Genomic DNA, 16,907 nt, shown 5'->3' with positions numbered 1-16,907 from the left:
ACACATACACACCCTCACACACACACACACAGAGAGAAAGAGAGAGAGAGAGAATTATTTTGATAATTGTGAATCAACAAACTGCAGTAAGAGATTTATCAGATGCGCGCACCGAGTCATCCGCACATTTTGAGGACTCTCCCGGACATTTATAGATAATGTCCCTCCTGTTTTGGGAATGTTAGTTCGGTCTAGACTGATAAACGAGAAATTAAAAGATCCTGTTTGAGTGTACATCCCGCTTATATCTATATCGCCACCTTGAAATGTTTGGAAAATACTTCAGTCACCGTGAAATTAACTTGTACCGCGGTGTCATCCTCTCATTTTTCCCGTTTCTAAAAAAAGGAAACACATATACACCACGTGCACTAACTGACTAGTTTTCGGACAATGCCGTTTGCTTAATTAATAAAAATGGATGTCAAATGATTTCGACTTAATTCCAGCTTTATGATATAAGTAATTCTCAAATAGCATAGGTACATGTATATTTGTTAAAAAATGCAAAATTAATTTTGAACACAATTTTTGTCGATAAATATAATAGATCTGCATTTATTTTATTCGATTTCAAGGATAATAAATTAAGCGAAAACTGCTTTTAGACATTAAGTTAGCATAATATTGTACATTACATACCATAACATTTATTTCTGAGTTTGCTTAATGCTTGTTAAACGATGATGTAACTTTTATAAACCCTTTATATCCTAGATACCAACCGATTACCGATTCACCGTGTACCGTCGATCTTCATAAATATTAATGACATAATCTCATATCCTAGCTGGTATTATTACAAGGACAAAGGGGAAAAAAAGACCAGCTTTTGTGCTTAAATGAGTTTAACACTATCGGAAGTAAGATAACGCACTATAAGCCTTTGTTTGAATAAGATGGGATGCATTTAGTCACATATTGCCAACGCTATCTTAGAACACGCCCCCTTCTATTTTTTTCTTTTTACTACACATCGACTTTTGACCTTTCTGCGTCGTTCCTTCCTTTGACCGTTGTATCACAATACATTTTTATTTAAATGGCCTTTAAATTTGTGTATGAAGACTGCACATAACTTCGTCTGTTCAAAGTTAACACCACTCTAAACATACCGGAAATATTGTTGAAGAGCGGAAGAAACACATGTTTAACATAGGGAACTAAAAGTGAAAATTATGGGAAAATATCTATCGATCTGTGTACATGTGCGATGATCGGATTATATTTTAAACAGATTCTGTACGTATCGAATCTGTATTTACAAAGGATGGAACTCAAAGTTTTTTCTAATCTGAAAGGTAACTATTGTGAAATAACGTATGTATACGTACAGTTTATAGTCACTACTATTGAATAGTTCAATATTGTCTAAAGCATTTCCGAAAAATCGATATTTGAATGATTTAGCTGGCTTGTTTATCTATCAATTCATTCAACTTTCCAGACGCTATCTGATTTAAGTTGAAATTATTTAAGGTGAGGTGTTTTGTCGGTCAACCCCATGGAATTCAGAGGTTTAATTTATATGAAGGATATGAAAATTTAAATCAAAAAGGCTGTATAATATAACATGTATATAACCAGTCAACAGCCCGAATCAAGAAACTCTATACACTGATCTTGCACATATTGTGTTGTGTTTTAGTATGCGGGTTGCCTTTTACATTGTTGTTACTTATTAGCGAGATCGTTGTCTGATAACGTCTGCATTGTTTCTTCAAGAAGGAAAAAAAACACTGTTCCTCTCCTGAATGAATATGTTTTCTGTTAGGAGATGCTGTGTTACTTAAACTCTATCGGTAAGATAAACCTAAATAATGTCTGTGTTTAGTAAACTGAAAGTTGTATATAGACGGAACTAGTAAGACTATATAGATTATGTACTAAATATGTTAAAATTTAGTTTTCATTAAATTTTCATCTTATTAAAGACATGTAAAATAAGAGTGAGATCGTTAAAGAATAAATAACAGATTCCCTATTGCCTCCCTCTCCCAATTTACCCACCAAACCCTGACCCCTCCCTTTTCTGAACGCAATAACCTCAGTACAGCAGATGCCTTCTGTTGTTATAAGTAAATCTCGAATCTACGGCTTAGCTTATTTATTACAAGGGAACATGAAGATGCAGGTTTCAAAGCCCGGTGTCATGCTTAGTCACGTTCAAACATTTTGCTTCGTGTGTGGGAGAGCAAGGGAGAGAGAGGAACTGGTTTAAAAACAGGGAAGGATGTCTAAGACAAAGTTTTCAACTCCATATTTATAAATGACAAGGCGGATTCAGCTTTATTTTGTTTCGGTTTGTTATTTTTTTTTTCGGGGGGGGGGGATTCGAACATATACTGCTTATAGTTGTCTGTATATAGTTAAGCTATCACTATGGAAAACCCGTACATTCTCACATAGTAATTGCATCCCTGCATAAAATTTGGGTCCTGCAGTATTTCATAATTTACATTGTAGACAATAATCCCCTAAATGAAACCTTTTGGTACATGTAATCCCTCCCAGATTATGAAATATAATGATGTTTACATTTAGATAATAGTAGTGTGACACCTTTATGACCGAACTCTTTAAAAAGGCGTGCACTCTTTTAACCGAGACAGCCATGTTTAAATTGAAGACTGTCATTCGGTTCCAACAGCTGAAAAATGGGGGTTGAATGACCCTGATGCGTAGAGATTTAATCCCATTTTGTTAACATTATTTATTCATGACCCCACCCCTTCCCATGTAATGTGGATATCCATTTAATACGCAAGCGAGAATACTACAGAACTGCATTGTCATGTTATGTTATGTTTGTGCTATTTAAGTCTTTTCCTGTAATTTTTAACTTTCAATACCGATAGGTGTCCACCTTAGGGTACTTCAAATTTAAAGTAGGCGTCCATAATAAAAATCGAAAGATAAAGCTTATGAAGAAGACATACTACTTTATGTTTGAATAAAATTAGGGCAAATTTTGTTTCAAGTACCATATTGTAAGCCAGAGGTGACAAAGAGCATTTCAAAAATTGTAATTAAGAGATAGGGCATTGTATACCAAAGTAAAGAGGTCTCCAGCTCCTAATATACACGTAAGCTAAATAGCCCACCGAGATCTCGTAAAAAATTGTAGGGGAGGCAGAGTCTGCATTCAGTTAACTCTTCTCTGGTACCTTATCAGAAACATGTATGCGTGACAAAACAGTCAGAATAGAGAGAGACAGATGTAGGGAAACTTTGAATGGGAACGTATAGATTCAATATTAAATGTTCCTAAATTGATCTCGTATCGCTGCATAGACTATGCCGTCAGTGGATCACATTTGTCTTTTTTTTTTTTTTTTTTTTGATAATAATTTAAATAAGAGTGAGGAATACCATGATCACAATTTGATATTATTACAATCAGTGTAGACAGTGTATGGACACTGGGATGGCGATTGTAACTTTTGATAAGTTATAACAATCAGTGTATGGACACTGAGGTCACGAGTGTTACTTTTGATAAGTTATTACAATCAGTGTATGGACACTGGGGTCACGATTGTAACTTTTGATAAGTTATTACAATCAGTGTATGGACACTGGGGTCACGATTGTAACTTTTGATAAGTTATTACAATCAGTGTATGGACACTGGGGTCACGATTGTAACTTTTGATAAGTTATTACAATCAGTGTATTTACACTGAGATCACGATTGTAACTTTTGATAAGTTTGTTTAATCAGTGTGGGGACACTAATATCATAGACCTGACTTTTTGCAGGTCATTACAATCGGAATAGGAATGAAAAGATCACGGTTGTAACCTGAAATAAGTTATTACATTCAGTGTGAAGACAAAAAGATCATGACTGTAACTTTTAATACATGTTTAAAATTATTACAATCAGCTTGAGGATAAAAATATCACGACTGTAACTTTTAATACATGTAAATTATTACAATCAGTGTTAAATATGGATATAACGAACTGTAATCAAGCTGAATAGTCTGTTAAAACAATGAAAAATCGGTAGCACAGCAAACACGGACCTAGAAAAAAAATAACTTGCATATATGAGCAGAAATATGCCAGCATAAATCCCTTCGTAGCTGGCGTATTTTCTCTTTAAACCATAGGATAATTTTCCAAATTTGTCTTTTGACACGTGTGAGCATTGTGGCTTTGCATGGGCCTTGCATTTATTAAGTATCAATTAATTTGAACAACAGGAAATGTTTTTTCGCCGCCTCTTGACATAGTGCGTGTAACTTTCGATGTTTTAAGTGTATCAGCTTGTTAGGGTCAGATTACATATCTTTAGACAGTTACGTCCTTCTTTCTGTGAAAAAGGCTTTCTATTGTCATTTCTTTATCCTTTGAGTATATAAATACGCTTTTATGCTGTGTAATTTCGAAAATCCGTAGGCCTGTATAAATATAATGAGGCATCAACCTAACTTAATTCATTTGATTATATTATAAATAAATATATAATATGAACACAAGTATATGAAAATTATACAGTCATTTTACAAACGTTAAACGAAAACCAAAAAAAAAAAAAAAAAAACATTTTATATTTTTAAGCCCGGTTCAATATCCCTTTGTAAAATTTTGCCATAAGTAATGAAAAGAAATATAAACTGAAATTAAAATTCGAATAATATCAGCATACATTGCTGGGCACAATTTGACAAAGATAGCCTCTTAACTTGATTTTTAAGGGGAATAATAATCATTAATGCCAATTAGAGTTATCTCCCATGTGAGAGGGTCAATCGACCTTAATTTTTACAGCTGGCACGTTTTTCCTGAAGACGAAAGAATCAGTTTTGAATGTAATGACTGATAAGTCAGAAATTTTGTACACTACAAGCTTTAAGGTCTCCATGATGAAAGCTGAATATTGACTTTGAATCCTTATTTCAAAGTTCTGCTTTAATCCCGAGTAGCTTCCTAAAGAAAGTATATACATATTGATTCTTCTTCATCTTTCACAGCTCCTTTTATTCCGGATTCTTCGTGTTGGTTGGGCCTTTAAATCTACAGCAAAGTTGTGTTGAGGAAGCATATGATAGTTTTGATGTTTAATTTTACTATCAACAAGGGAATAATGGAGGATGAGAAATATCGATCAGTGTATGCGCTCTTCCTTTTCCAGTCGAGTTTTTGCGACATATTAGTTTCACAAATTTGATTAGAAATTAACTTTTAATCTTCTTGCTAAACAACATAAAGACCAGCTTAAAACTTTTCCATGCCGGTAGTAGTGAACACAGGATGAACCTACAACACAGGCCTTCAGATCACTTTGATCTGACCGACATATATATATTTTTTTATACATTGTACTTGAAAGGACAAGGTATGATAACAGCCCAATTTGGTCCCTTAGTGATGTAAAAATCAAAACACAGTAAAAGTTATGATAGCTTGCAGTTAAGAACTTCAAATGTTGATTGTTTTAAACCCAACGATAATGTTGATTCAAAGGGACAGATAGGCCAAAGATGGTGCCAAAGTTGGACATTTTTCCAAATTTCCTCAATTCTGGTGGAATTTTGTCGAATTTGAGATACTTTCCACTCTGAGAAACAAAGAGCACAAGCTTGCCTATCTGAGATTTTTATACACAAGAAGTATCTGATACTAGTGCACAAAATATATAAATTTTGTAGATAGGCAAATGTGCTCTGTGTTTTCTGAAACACAATGTGATATAAAATTGATGAAAATTTGTATAAAAATTCGGAAAATGACATATTTTGTGACCTTCCTGTGACCTTTGTGTACCACATAAGTTAGAATCAATACTCATTTTGTAAGAGGAATGACAACAGGTTAGTAATGATGAACTATTGCATCTCTCCTGGAGATATCACAAATCAGGGGCCAAAAAGTGTCAAGATTTGTCAAGATTATCTAGCGTGCTTTTTTACTTTACAAATACTTTCCTGTTCTGTTTTACAGATGCGGTTGATATGAAAGGGAGAAGATGGTGAAATAATAAAACACAGGTACAATGTTTCCCCGATCGTCGTTCCTTTATAAATGGACGGTTATCCTACTACTTTTGATTGTGTTGATGTACTCTTTCCTAATTCAAAAAACTACAAGAACTTTCTTACAAAAAAGATTCCCAAGTGAATTGGATACTCAGTTTGTTTTGGAAAAAAGGTCAACTCGTGCAACCAATGAAATTTATCGGACGGCCAACTATGGCGTCACAAATTCGACATTTTCAAGTTTAATGTCGACTTCGCCTCCTATCGTGAATCCACACGACTTTAGCTACATCTTGAACCCAGCAAATATGTGTGCTGGAAAAGATATTTATTTTATTGTGTATATTCATACATCACCGACAAATTTTCGGAAACGCCAAACAATTCGACACACTTGGGGCGATCCACATCTTCTGAAAAAATTCAAGGCTAGGTTAGTGTTTGTTCTAGGAAAAGTTGCAGACGAGAAAGTGATGACGAAAATAAAGATGGAGTACAATCATTATGGGGATATTGTACAGGAAGATTTCATGGACTCCTATAGAAACTTAACCTACAAAGGAATAGCTGCCTTCCGGTGGATAACGCATCATTGTCGAAATGCTACTTTTGCAATAAAATCAGATGATGATATTATGATAAATCTTTTTAAAATTGTTGACGAAATAAAACTCAAAACGGTGAACAAATACGGAACAAAGAACCTCATTTTGTGTAATCAGTGGATACGAATGAAAGTGCTAAGGGACGAGAAAAGTAAATGGTATATTCCAAAAGCTGACTTCGAGCCGGAATTTTTCCCACCGTACTGTTCTGGTTCAGCATTTATACTCAGCGTGGATGTAGTCGAAAAGATGTACAAAGCCTCATTTTACACCCCATTCTTTTGGGTGGACGATTATTACATCACCGGTGCCCTTGCAAAGGCAATCAACATAAAGCAAAAACGTTGGAATGATTTTTATATGCTAAACGGCAAAGTTGTTGCCGAGATATTAAGAAACAAGTCAAAAAACAAGTATGCATTTTTTCATATATCTAAATTAAACTCTATTCATAAAATGTGGCAAAATTTAGTTAGTGGAATGGAGGCTGACTCTAAAAACACAAATGCTACAACACCGAAATCCTGACGAAAATTATCAGGTATTATTGAATATAGACATTTTTGTTAAAAGCGACTTATAATTGTACATTCCCGACTGTTTTTTAATCATTCTAACTTGTTTCCATTTTGTTAAGTCATAATTTATATTTTTGACGATTTTATTTGTAAATTTCCTAAAGTTACGATGTATGGAAGAATTTAGTAAATATGTATCTTGCCTTGTATATGTTACATTTAACCCTAATAAAACTTGACTCTAAGATGAAAGCAAACGCATGATTAATACACATGAGAAAAGAAATCGCTTTTCCAAAAGCGTTTTCATTCCATCTTCAATGGAAAGCAAATTATTAATCCTAGAATTGTTTGCATGTACATTAAAGTTCTTGCTTGAACAAGTTTTTTGAGAAATTATTTTGCGTATCAACAAAATGCAAGAAGGGACTATATTTAACAAAGCCACCAGAAAGGGGTACTTTCGGTGCACTTGCACCCCTTTAAAACAATTCAAACAAAGAATATTCATTATTCATCTATTCTATTCACAGGAAATCAAGCTTATTGGTAATACATGTATATATAAAATTATGAGATGATTTTAACATCTGTCAACATTAGCTAAGCGAATTTCCTACTAAAACTGTTTTAAAAAGGACGATATGATTCATTTTTTGTAGCATATTTCGTTTAACAGTAAAGAAATGACTAGTCATTCAAACAAGTAACCATGGTAACAGAGAACGAATGTTAGTACAAGTGTTTTATATGTGTTTTTAATCCTTGTTGTTTTCATTGTTAAATTTTGCTGTTATTCTTTGAATAAATATGTTGATACTGAACATCTACTGACAGCACAATCAGATTTTAAGTGTATTTTATTCTCACTGTATTTTAATTACATGTGTTATTGTTTGCTTTTTAATTTATTTTACTGATGGCTGCATCAGCCCACATATTTAAGTAAATGAATTCAAAGATATTTACTTTGTACTTTATATAAAAAGGTGCATCCACTGAACACACACGTTACAAATGTTCTAGGTTCCAATTGTGAACACTCCAAATTATGAAGTGAGAAAAGTGAACAATTGTTTTTGTCATTTTGTTTAGGAATTTGACTGCAAAGACGTACGTAATACTGGGGTACAAAGGAAATGATTGGTTTTTTTTTTCGCTTCTTTCTTTCTTTGTTTTAAAAAAAATGAATAAAGACATATGAATGTGAAAAGGGCAGTAAACCATTGATTACTCTCCTTTACTATAAAATTATTGTTGGTGATGAGTTTCCTTGTAATATGTGGAAATTTTCTGTAAATTGCTGTTTATATTCGTTTCATTGGAGTCAAAACAAAGCTAAGCAATAAATTCTAAGTTGCCAGTCCGTTGAATTTTTTCAGTAATACATGTACACAGTTTAATTCAGATATGCAGGAACAATTGTTTTAGATAAATTTCAGTATTTTTGTTTAATGTTGTTGCAAAAGATAGATGTTGTAATTAAAAAAAGAGTGACAAAATATTTCTACATTTAAAGGTTAATTTGTGATTTGTCACTGTTACATGTTTTGTTAAGAAGTAAACAGTGTTTTGAATTAAGAATTAAATACTTTTTAATTTTTTATTGTTTATTGTCTTTTAATTTATCGGTTGTTCACATTTTTTTTTTCAAATTAACATGTAAATATTTGGCTTAGATGTCTTTCCTTAAATTTTATGTGTAATGACTCTCAGCAAAGAGGCATTAACCACTTAAAGTGATCGCCATAAAAGGTCTTAGTATCCTGAAATTCCATTTTGATCTTGTTCCATTTTCAGTCAGAAATTAGTCAGTGTCGCAGAAGAGTAGATGATTCTCCCTGTTTTTCCCTTAATTTACTCCCCTTTCTCGAGTCTACTATTGCCTGAGTGGAAATTCTTGGTTTGGAACTGTTATTCTGGGCTATGACGTGGTGCAAATGACGTGTGCTAGAATGGCAAATCTAGCAAAATGAAACGTAATTACTGTTTCCCAGATTTCTTGACAAAAACACACTTTTGCAGATGTTTGTATTGAAGTCTTCAGATCGAAAAATGTTACACCGGACATTTCAAATGATTTTCCTCTCTTCCTTTAAACCTCGTTGCCAGGAAACACTGGTGAATAGGTTTGATTAATTTCAAATATAGAAACTGCACTGTATATGTACATTAAATTGGTGGTTAACAAAAAACTCCTCCCCATAGGGAACTCGATTATAAAAAGATTATGTAAGAAATAACATGGAAGTGTTATAAAGAATTACATGTAACTCGGTTTAAGGACATTTCGATTATAAAATAATTTGTATCGATGTGTTATAAAATGTGACTACTATTTCTATCATTTAAGTAGTATATCTGAATCTATCAATTAAGTGCCCTCTGTAATTCTATCATTAAGTAAGTACACATGATAAATTTACTAGCAGCTATCTTAAATGAATGTTGTACTTGAGACCCGTTTATCTGGATATATTGCATCTTGAGTGGGTTCTTCAGTATGAGTCCTACAAAACATGTAAGTGTTTTTTTATGTAAAGAATGCGAGCACATGAACATACTTAAGCATATTTTGAAAGGCGAGAAGATCAACAGAAGACCATAAAATGGGTTGCACAGAAGGATGCTACTTCTAAAATGTAAATAAAAGAACCCGATTGTCTTACCTCAGATTTCCCCTAAGACCTAATACATTAATTGTTTTGCTAAAGATTGATATGATATACTCATCCCTTTGTCAGTTTATCTTTGATAAATTCTATCGAAAGCACAATTCTCGATTGAGATAATAAATTAAAAATGATTTCTCTTATATACTGAAGCACCTCCCTTGTGCCAAGTCCAGATTCTAAACTTTAAGATGCTTGACCGTTTTTTGATGCTTTAGCAAATGGCAGAAGTATGAACTCAGCACAGAATGTTATCAGTCCTTTTTATTTCTTTTATCAAAGCAAGAAGAAAACCGATCATTCTTTATTACTTGTGATGTCACTTGTATTGGTTTTTGGCTGAGAGGATGTTTAAAATTAAAGTTATTGAACATTTAAGATTTAGTAGTGCTAGATCCATAGTCCACATGGATTTGTTGAGTTGGAGCCCAAAAACTTACCGAGTTTCTATAGCGAATTAAGGCTTAACCAAAGTTGATTGAACTAAGTACTTAGAATTTTAGACTATAGACACTTGATGATGCACCTAGAATTTTGAGTTTTCACCGACACTTATCCATAGGGCCAGATTACTGAGTCCATTTCTCATCGAATGAACCTTTTGATGTTGTGTCTCAATCTTGAGATAAGAAAGCGCTGTGGACAAAAAAAAAATTGTATGTGCATAGAATTGCAAATGTGACATTTGTAAAGGAAAGGTCAGTGGGCCTTGTCGATTTACTCCAGGATCATGCAGATTTTAGCAACAAATTTCTTAAACATGAACCACGTTTTGAAACATTTTTGTCAGTTTTGAATATTTTAAATAATCCAGACAACCATAATGAAGTTGAATATCATATTTATATTGAATTCCGAAACTTCATAAAAATATTTACAAACAAATATACATAGCGGGTTCTAATAAATGTTCTACCAAGTCTCTTTCTTTATTCCTCACTAAAATATTAACAGCAGTGAAGGAGAAACTTCAGGAGTACTGTGCAACAATATATTCGAGAAGTGGTGTAAATCAGATGTGGATACTTGAAAATTCCAAGGAACTTTTGGAAAATTTGAAATCAAAATTTTTTTACCAAAATCAGTATCATAAAAACTTACGACTTAATTCAACTGTGTATACAACCATTCCCCATGACAAATTAAAGTCCAGGCTTTTTGAAATCATTGACAGCTGCTTTTTCAATAAAAATGGAACTCGTAAATTCAGTTACCTTGTCACTGGTTATTTGCAAAATATTTCGTTTAAAAAACATTCTGATTGTACACACAAGTACTCTGAAGTTGACATTAAAAGATGCTTGAGTTTCTGATTAACAATATTTATGTGATTTTTGGAGACCAGGTTTTCCAACAATCTTTTGGAATTCCCATGGGTACCAATTACCCCCGTTGTTAGCAGACCCATTTTGTATTCATATGAAGTAGAATTTATACAAACTCTTATAAATGAGAAAAAGAAATATCTTGCCGTGGCCTTCAACTCGACATTTAGATATATCAACGATGTCGTCGACAACAGTTATTTCCATTCATATGTTGACACGACATATCTCAGTGAGCTTGAAATAAAAGATACCACAGAATCTGACACATCTGTTTCAGATTGGGATATTTTACTTAAAAAAAGACGTTAATGGTATTCTAACAACAAAATTTTATGATAAATGTGATGACTTTAACTTTTCAATCGTCAACTTCCCTTACTTCTGCAGCAATATATCCTTATCACCTGCATACGGGGTGTATATCTCTCAGTTGATTCGATACGCACGAGCATGCTCTACGTATGAACAAATTCTAAATCGAGGTATAAGTTACTGACAAACAAGTTGATGAAACAAGAATATCAACAGTCTCGTTTAACGTCATCATCTCGTAAGTTCTATGGTCGATACAATGACCTTGTCAGCAAATGCAATCTATCATTAAGTCATATGCTGACTGACGTTTTTCATACTAATTGTTAGGCCATTATTTACACACTGAATTGTCGACGGATTTTTCCATTATTTCTCGATCAAGACAAGGAGCACACGGCGGGTGTGACCAGTCGGCAGGGGATGCTCACTCCTCCATGGTATCTGGTCCCACCTATGATGTTTTTGGAGGTCCGTGTTTGCTCTGCTCCCGATTTGTATTGTTTTAATGGATTTTGAGCTTGAATACTGTTCATTATCTTTATATTTCATTAATAAGCTTCCAATATTTCCAGTTTTAAAATGACTAGGACGACAAATTTATGCCCCCTCCTGACATTGACCTTTTCAACATGGCTATGAATAAAAAGCAGAATAATACATTATAACTTGTCAAAAATATCGATTTTTTATCATTTCTCTGTTATGTAATCATGTATCTGATGACCTTCACCTCATCAAAATAACATTATGTCATACCTCGTGTAGATATCTCTGTCTTTTAAGCAAGGTAATTGAATTTTACAATGTATATCTTGTGATTGGAAGAAAATCAAGCAAATTTTTCTTTTGCTACGGAATCCAGGATAAAAAAAATATTAATACAGATTTAGCACATAAATGTAAGAACAATATGTAGACCCGCGGCTTAATTTAGACCGGTAGCATAAGCATGGACCCAAGAAACATGAATTAATTTCGCATTTTTGAAGTTTCGACACAAACTAGTCCACCCTGGATTTAAACTCCTTAAATTTAAGAGAAATCTTAATACACATTGCATAACGAATTCATGTAAATAGATTTCCTATTAGTAGGAATGTGTTTTAACTAATCCCTATTTCTTGAAAGAAGGGATTTTGGTTAATATATAATTATGCAAACATTTCATTGCCATTATAAAAAGACTTTTTGATATATAAAAGATATATGACTTAACACTACCCCTGCATATAAATCGATATGAAATTCATAATTTGAGAAAGGCACATTGTTCAATTAATCATACAGGTAGAGGCAATCTTATATGTAATTAAAGGCAATCGTCAAATAACCTAGATTCACTCATGAAGTATGCTCAATTTGTACCCATGTCAGTCTCGGCCTTTCCTGTAGAGGATCTGAAATAAATAGAGGTATTCTTTAGAATAACAATGTAAACTATTTCTGCTGAAACTCTTTTAGTAGAAAAATCTCGTGCAGTTTCAATACATAATACCGTCCACCTCAGGGTTTGAAACATGTTACTTCGGTACAAGAATTTTAAAAATCTTCAAGATAAATACAATCTTTATTTACCTCAGGTAAAACAAAATGAAAGGAATGAATAATTTTGAATTTTGTTAGCATCACTCAGGTCCACAAAATTCAAAATGCACAATTTGTGATCGCTTTTCTTAGAAGATGCTTTCTGATTAAAATTTGATAAAAAAAAAAAAAAAACTGTTCCAGAGTTTCTGAGAAAAAGTTGAATACTAGTTTATTGACAAGTTTATGAATGACACATGAATGACTAAAGCGATCTTAACCTAAAATACATTCAGATTCTATTCTTTATTTGGCATAAACAGGTGAACCCTCATCAATACTTGTGGTCATCCTATTGAATCTTTACAACGTGTCTTTGAATCGAGATGATTTATAATTCAGATATCATCGCCCGGTGACCTGGATTCCACGGATTTGACTTTGAATCAAGATCATGGCACACTTTAGGTAACAGATAATGCCACTGAGAAGTTTGAATTACTCAGAAAAGTGAATTTTAAAAAGTTACGAACCGGAGAGTCTGCCACATCCGTTTCATATTTCCATTCTTAGGTCGATACGATGTATCCCAGTGAGCTTGAAATAAAAGATACCACAGAGTCTGATTGTTAGGCCATTATTTACACACTGAATTGTCGACGGATTTTCCCGTTATTTCCCGATCATGACAAGGAGCACACGGCGGGTGTGACCGGTCGGCTGGGGATGCTCACTACTCCATGGCTACGGAATATTCCGTCTATCTGATCAATATATAGGGCTCACAACGGTTGTGACCGGTCGACAGGGCATGCTTATTCCTCCTAGGCACCTGATCCTACCCCTGGAATTACCGGGGGTCCGCGTTTTATGCCATGTTTACAGACTTATATTGTTTGTAGATTTCTTTGAGATCGATCACTGTTCGTTATTTTCACCTTTTCATTCCTGACACACAGACATCCATCCGCATCAAAAAACTGTGTCTTTCTTCCTAGTCATAATGCATGTAGTTCTGAATCAATACAGAACAATGATAATGGTATGTTGGACACACTTGACTTCAAAACAGGTTATCTCTGATTCAGATTAATGTGTCTTATTTGATCTCAATGTTTCCCGTCTGCTTTGTATAGAGGACTTACATTAAGGATATTATGATTCCATGTTCAATACATTTAACATGCACTGGGGACATTCAACAAACAAATTGTTACATCATTTAAGCCCCATAAACAACATTCAGAGGTAAAGGTGCAAAGGAAAAAATGGAATTTTTATATTCATACAAGAGGCGAAAAATTTTAGAATTTCATATCCATATAAGAGGCTCAACTGAGTATAACACAACTATGTCAGGGATCCATAGAAATCTATAATAAAACAAAATAAACAATAAATGAAGATATGTTGCCCCAAAACAAGATAAATAAGAAGATAAAGATTAACAAAATAATGTCTAGAACCCATCAACAACTCATAAAGGTCATGTACCTGCCAGTGCTATACACTCCCATTTGTCAATATCAACTGAACAACACAAGTATAGTAAATATAGTACATAAATCCCCTTATCCTCTCATATTGGCCTCTTTTGGTCTATGAATAACTATGTTGCTTCGTTTTTACTTATCTATTATTTACAAGATTAGTATACCTGACCATTAAAAACTACAAATTGAAGTACTTTTGGTATCACACATTAAACATTCTTGTATATTTCTTTAATTTTATAGAGTACACATTTCCCTATAGGATCAACAGCTAGGGCCCTACCTAGCACCAGAACCCTTGACCCTCTTGTCAAGAGTTCTCAAATCTGGAGAAAAAAAAAGCACATTTGCTAATTACAATTTTGGGCTATATTTGCCTCCTACATGTAGATGCCCATTAGCATGGAAGATTTTCAAACAATTAATGCATTTTCACTATATAATCAAAACAGTCCTACTCTGACACCAGAATCTCTGACTCAAGGCCCACGAATTTCTTTAGTCTGGAAGTGACAGTCTTGTTCATTATAACCATGCACTAAATTCATCTGCTAAATACCCAGGAAAAGAGAAGATTTTCAAAGAATTAATGCATTTTCACTGTGTAATCAACAGAACCCCGCCATAAAACCAGAGGCCGTTTTCAAGGGGACATTAATTTCACAATTTTGGTAAAAAGTCTAGTGCTTATTACAAACATGTCAAGAGTTTGACTGCTTGATGTCCAGAAATGAAGAAGAATTTTTATGTCGGATTAATTTTGATGGTTTCAACCCCATCTCTCAGGCCCCAAAGGGACAGAGACCTTGAAGTTTACAATTTTTGTTCGACTTTGCCCATAAATGCTTTATATCAAAATTGTTTAAAATTTGTTCAGCGGTTTCAGAGAAGAAGATAAAAATGTTTTAAAGTCTACGAACGACGCACGACGACGGACAAAAATCAACTAAGTGACTTAGATGACCCAAAATGTGCTTGATTTGACAATAGTTTGGTATAATTTTTTGGTGAATCGAAAACATGCAAGAAGGGATTGTATTATACAGGATGTTTTGGGATGCGATCGAACCACCTTTGATAAAGCATTAAAGAAAATTGAAAATGTTTTTAAAACAAACTGAATTCATTATTCATTTGTTTCTAAAGTAATGTTACTAGATAAGTTTAATATTTGAAAAAGAAGTAATGACTTGCAGAATGAACCAGAATCCAACTAAGAGGAACCTATTTACAAGTTTTCTGGCTTAGGGGAGGGATGAAGCCTATTACAAGCCTTCTGGCTTAGGGGAGGGGCACCTCTTTCTGAACCTGGTGACTATGATGATTTGATCTGGCTTTATATGCTAATGTTGGCAGTGTTTTAGGTTAATCTCCACCTGCAAATCTACATGAAGAACATACGGCAAATAAGGTAGATGTATTCTACATTTGCACTGATACGTAGGATTATCGTGAGAATTTCTAAATAATGTATACATGAAATCAAGAATATTGATGATTTATGACACATTGTGAAAAAAAACTTGAGCACCTGTCAACACTTTTTTGCACATTTCCAACAAAATCTCATGTAAACGCTACTTTAATAATGTCACTAGTCACTACTGATATTTTTCAGTTTTGATGTACGGAGTATATTTGGTTTAACAATACAAGGATGACGAGACATTTTTTTTCATTTTTTATTATTTTTATGTGGGATGGCTTTCAGCAAAGAGAGATCAAGCGCTGAAAATGATAAATCATGCTATAAATGCTATGTTTGTTGGAATTTAATTTTATATCCACATTTTGTTCGAAAATTGCCATTATCATAACACATAAAATTCAAAATTAAGAACATGCAGGAGTTTATTCTCACTGAAAGAGAGATATTAGGCATTGGCAAAGGTTGGAATAGTAAGCTCAGGCGTCCACATTGTTTTCAGAGACAGAGTGAGAGAGAGAGCAATCAATACAATGTATATGTTTGAAAACAGAAAACAGATAATATTATTAATTAAAAATTAATAAAATTTATGATGCCGTCAACGTAAACATTGATGACATAACTTTTTACTTTAGAAATGCTGACATGTAGTAAAGAACTATTGCAGGACACTTTTTCGGCTTTTGATTCTCGCAAAGGGATGAAATAATGAAATGCAATATTGAAAACATGATTTTAACAATTGAAAAATATGCATCTCAGGAGATTAGAAAAATGCATAATATTATTCAATATTGCACCTTGCAGAGCCTTCCTACCCCAGGTGTCCACATCAAACGACACCCTCAGGTACGTGCTTGCCAGGTATATGAAACAACTAATGCAGCTTTAAGCACGTTGTTAAAAAATAATTTTTTTTATAATTAGATTTAAGAAAAATAACATGCTTGGGTTTGTAGATGAATGATAAATGCAAATACACATCTCCTTTGTTATGAACAGGAAGCCTTGATTATAGGGAACGCATGGTTTTTTT

General features: G+C 33.5%; 1 protein-coding gene across 2 annotated transcripts; it reads left to right on the top strand.

Annotated features, from left to right (window-relative positions):
• Positions 1–1,066: 1,066 nt before the first annotated feature.
• LOC133195975 (beta-1,3-galactosyltransferase 1-like) lies at positions 1,067–8,476 on the top strand. 2 transcript variants are annotated; one of them, XM_061331963.1, is made up of 2 exons: positions 1,067–1,301; positions 5,953–8,476. In XM_061331963.1, the coding sequence occupies exon 2, from the start codon at positions 6,005–6,007 to the stop codon at positions 7,118–7,120; it is 1,116 nt and encodes a 371-aa protein (XP_061187947.1). In that variant the 5' UTR covers positions 1,067–1,301; positions 5,953–6,004; the 3' UTR covers positions 7,121–8,476. The 2 variants fall into 2 exon arrangements, with proteins under 2 accessions (XP_061187947.1, XP_061187948.1); XM_061331964.1 differs by lacking the exon at positions 1,067–1,301 and adding an exon at positions 1,722–1,802.
• Positions 8,477–16,907: the final 8,431 nt, after the last annotated feature.

Source organism: Saccostrea echinata, unplaced genomic scaffold (genome assembly GCF_033153115.1).
Source record: "Saccostrea echinata isolate AGI-Se365-2 ecotype Australia unplaced genomic scaffold, CSIRO_AGI_Sech_v1 ptg000029l, whole genome shotgun sequence".
Lineage (NCBI taxonomy): Eukaryota > Metazoa > Mollusca > Bivalvia > Ostreida > Ostreidae > Saccostrea > Saccostrea echinata.
The sequence above is the reverse complement of the archived record's forward strand: the minus strand, read 5'-3'. Positions and strand labels throughout refer to the sequence as shown.

Coding starts and splice junctions, on each gene's coding strand:
- LOC133195975 (XM_061331963.1), top strand. CDS start 6,005: ATGTTTCCCCGATCGTCGTTCCTTTATAAATGGACGGTTATCCTACTA.